Source organism: Pinus tabuliformis, chromosome 6, assembly GCF_031772625.1.
Source record: "Pinus tabuliformis cultivar Carrire ecotype Pingquan chromosome 6, CPIR1, whole genome shotgun sequence".
Taxonomy (NCBI): domain Eukaryota; kingdom Viridiplantae; phylum Streptophyta; class Pinopsida; order Pinales; family Pinaceae; genus Pinus; species Pinus tabuliformis.
This window is the reverse complement of record NC_142292.1, coordinates 1307350882-1307353926: the sequence shown is the minus strand read 5'-3', so window position 1 is coordinate 1307353926 and position 3045 is coordinate 1307350882. Positions and strand designations below refer to the sequence as shown.

The 3045-nt window shown below is 42.5% G+C and overlaps 1 protein-coding gene across 1 annotated transcript; it reads left to right on the top strand.

The window, feature by feature from the left end:
• The first annotated feature begins 255 nt into the window (after positions 1-255).
• On the top strand, positions 256-950 carry LOC149263415 (uncharacterized). The gene is made up of 3 exons (XM_089388196.1): positions 256-476; positions 565-642; positions 771-950. The coding sequence occupies exons 1-3, from the start codon at positions 256-258 to the stop codon at positions 778-780; spliced, it is 309 nt and encodes a 102-aa protein (XP_089244322.1). The 3' UTR covers positions 781-950.
• The last annotated feature ends 2095 nt before the right edge of the window (positions 951-3045 follow it).

The window sequence follows — 3045 nt, the reverse complement described above, 5'->3', positions numbered from 1 at the left end:
CATTGCTTATTCGGCAGTCAATACATAATTATGTTTATTTGTTAACTATGTGGTTTGAGCCTCTTATGTTAAATATTCGAGTTGATCGAAGCTGTACTAAGCTCTTCTGTTGGCGCCTCCTGCGCGGGACATCTGGCAAGAGCATTGAATCTTGCCGGACGATTCACGTGAACAAAGCTTGGTTACTGTGCTTGGGTTCTTCCCGCGCCGGGCTTTTGGGTAAGGGTGCCTTCATCTACGGTGCTCATTTGATTGATGAGGTCAAGGGCTGGAAGGGTTCCACGTTTCTCCACTGGCAGCCTGGTTTATACTTGGCGCTCCCCGGATTATTCGAGATTTCCTTTGTCACTCTTTCGTTCTCTGTTCCTTGCTGCATGGACTGGTTCACTGCTCCGCGCCACGACCTCCGCGATTCCAGACTCTGGCGCCATCCGGAAGATTCCCAGCTCCACAGACTTCATGACCGAAGCCATCAGGTATTATGCTCCTCGACAGAAGATCTGAAGTTTCATTTATCTTAATGTTTTTGCACTGAGGTCTAACTTCTCGTCGTTGGCATGACAGGTTGCAAACAAAGGGGTTCCGGCTTCTACAGCTTGGAGAAGAGATAAACCCGTTGAAGCTCGCCGAGCTTACCCACAGGTATTTATCCGGTTTGCTGGCTTAGTTATCGGTTAATTTCCCTCTGTCATGACTTTCAGTTTTTGCCAGGGGTTTTTCCTCTGTGTTGGCGAAGAGACCCCAACCCTTTTGTCTTTGGTTGGTCGCAGGTCTTCATGAACCAACGCTCTTAACTCTTCAAGAGTTCTGGAACTTGGTCTTTTTTTTTATAGAGTTGGGTTTTCTCATCTGCGGTGATTTGGGCTCTTACCCATGTATTTCCGAGGCTGGAAACTACTATACAGCTATCTGTATTTGCATTAGGTGTATCTGATATGACTATAGACTTGTTTAAGACTATCCATAACCCTGGTTGGAACCAGCGGCTTGTTTACTTGTATATTCATATGGCTCGAGGCTTTTTGGTTTAATGTATCTATCTATTTCAGTTATATAATGTCTTGATTCTCTGTCATGGATACGAATGACTGTTCTATAACGCAGCGTAGGGTTTTGTTTAATTCCATATACATGATGTTTCCTCGTTTTCCAGTTTTACGCTGGTTAAGTTTCGTATCTGAGCAAATGTGTTGACTAATCTACAGTTATCTTTTGTTTCGCCAATGTTTTGATTGACTTATGTATGGAATACCCTCTGCCGTGCCAACATCTGAATCCTGTAGATGTATGGCCGGCTGGGTAAAGGGTTTGAATGGGTAAATTTAGAGTCACCTCGTCGTATCATCCTCTGTTTTCCATAGATGATTGATCGACGGTTCAAGACTCGTCAATTCGAACCCTGAGTTCTGTATTATGTGTTTATGTACCATATCAATTCGGTCAATCATATGTTTTGAGGTTCTGGTTTATTATGGGCAGCCATTACATTCGCGGCCTTGAGGAATGCATATTTCCCTATTGTTCTTAATGCATGCAACCGGGTTACGGTTCTTAAAGAAATATCGTTTGGTTCTGATGCATTGTTTATGCCCGTCTTTGTATGGTTTACACAGTGGTTATACTACTCTTTGGTTATCCGCGGCATGGGTCTTTAACCTGTTATTAACTCCTTTCTTTTTCATTACGTGGACTTGTGAAAGTCTCATTTGCCACGGCTATACCGAGTTTAGCTCCACGCCAATATACCTTTCCTTACTTGTTGACCTTCTACTGGTATAGTATTTACAGGTGCTATAGTTTCTATATAACTACTTGCGACCGTTAGGGTCTTGTTTATTATATCGACCCAGATTTATTGGATGTATGAGGGTTTCAGTTTTCTGTGACTCGTCTTTCTCCAGACTTGTAATCTTTTAATTGATAAAGACAGACTTATATTAATAATAGTCCGCTTCGTTGATTTACAGGGTTCAGCTGTCCTCAGCTCTTGAAATTTTAACTGTTCTGGTTACATTTCTTTCCTGCACAGAATATTACAGCCTAACAGTCTTTGACCTTATGATTGTACGGCTGTTTTCCATCTTCTGGTTTTCTTTGAGGTTGACTGTTCCTATTCCGATACCTCTGAGCTACACAGTCACGTTATCCTTAATTCTGGCAGTTAAACTGTGTATAGTTATACTCAGACATGCTAGCTCTCACTTCTACAGCTAGGTTGTTTACTAATGCAATTTACTTCTTTAAGCTATTATAATCAATTGCTCAGATAATCACAGCTGTACTATAGATAACCAGGCATATGAGGGTTCCGGTACTTACCTGATTCCCTCTGGTAAGTTGAATCTGGAACGCTTCTCCTGCCAAATAGCTGTGTATCGCTTGTTTTCCACCCAACCGTGAGATCAGTCTCTCAAGACCTGAGTCTCCCCCCAAGCTTCTGCTTACCGGATCACTATCCTCAGTAAGCCAGCACTGTGTGCTGGACTATCTGGTCCTTACCAGACTTAGTCCAAAACAAATTTCTTTCTTTTCTGTTTCCTTCTCTGTCTGTCTCTACAGCACAGAGAGAAACTATCCACCCCTTTTCCTTTTTCCTGGAGACCTTTCCAGTTAAGGAAGGTGGTTATTTTCAGTTCCATTAACTGCTTTCCCTTTTGGGAAACTCAATGCTCTTTGAGTAATTCTTTAAACATTACTTTAATGCATAATTCAAATCAACAGATTACTCTTTAAAAGAAAATAGTTCTCAATGTCATTCAGTTTTTACTGCAGTAAACTTTTAAATAATTACATTTACGGGGTCATCACATCTCCCCCTCCTGAGATTGGACATCGTCCCGATGTCTAGTGTCTCCAAACAGTTCCGGATAGGCTTTCCGAAACAGCTCTTCGTCCTCCCAAGTGGCCTCTTCAGGCCCATAGTGCTGCCATTGCACTTTAATTTGGGTAATAACCCGCTTCCGCAACTGCACTTCTCTCCGGTCGAGAATGCTCAGCGGCTCGACCCGAACTTCTCCTTCCGGTTCGACCTGCAATCAATAACAG

What these genes read in the sequence shown, in the direction of transcription:
- LOC149263415 (XM_089388196.1), top strand. Translation starts at nt 256, where the DNA reads ATGAGGTCAAGGGCTGGAAGGGTTCCACGTTTCTCCACTGGCAGCCTG. An exon ending in TTCATGACCGAAGCCATCAG is followed by an intron (nt 477 to 564) that starts GTATTATGCTCC and finishes TTGGCATGACAG; the next exon opens with GTTGCAAACAAAGGGGTTCC.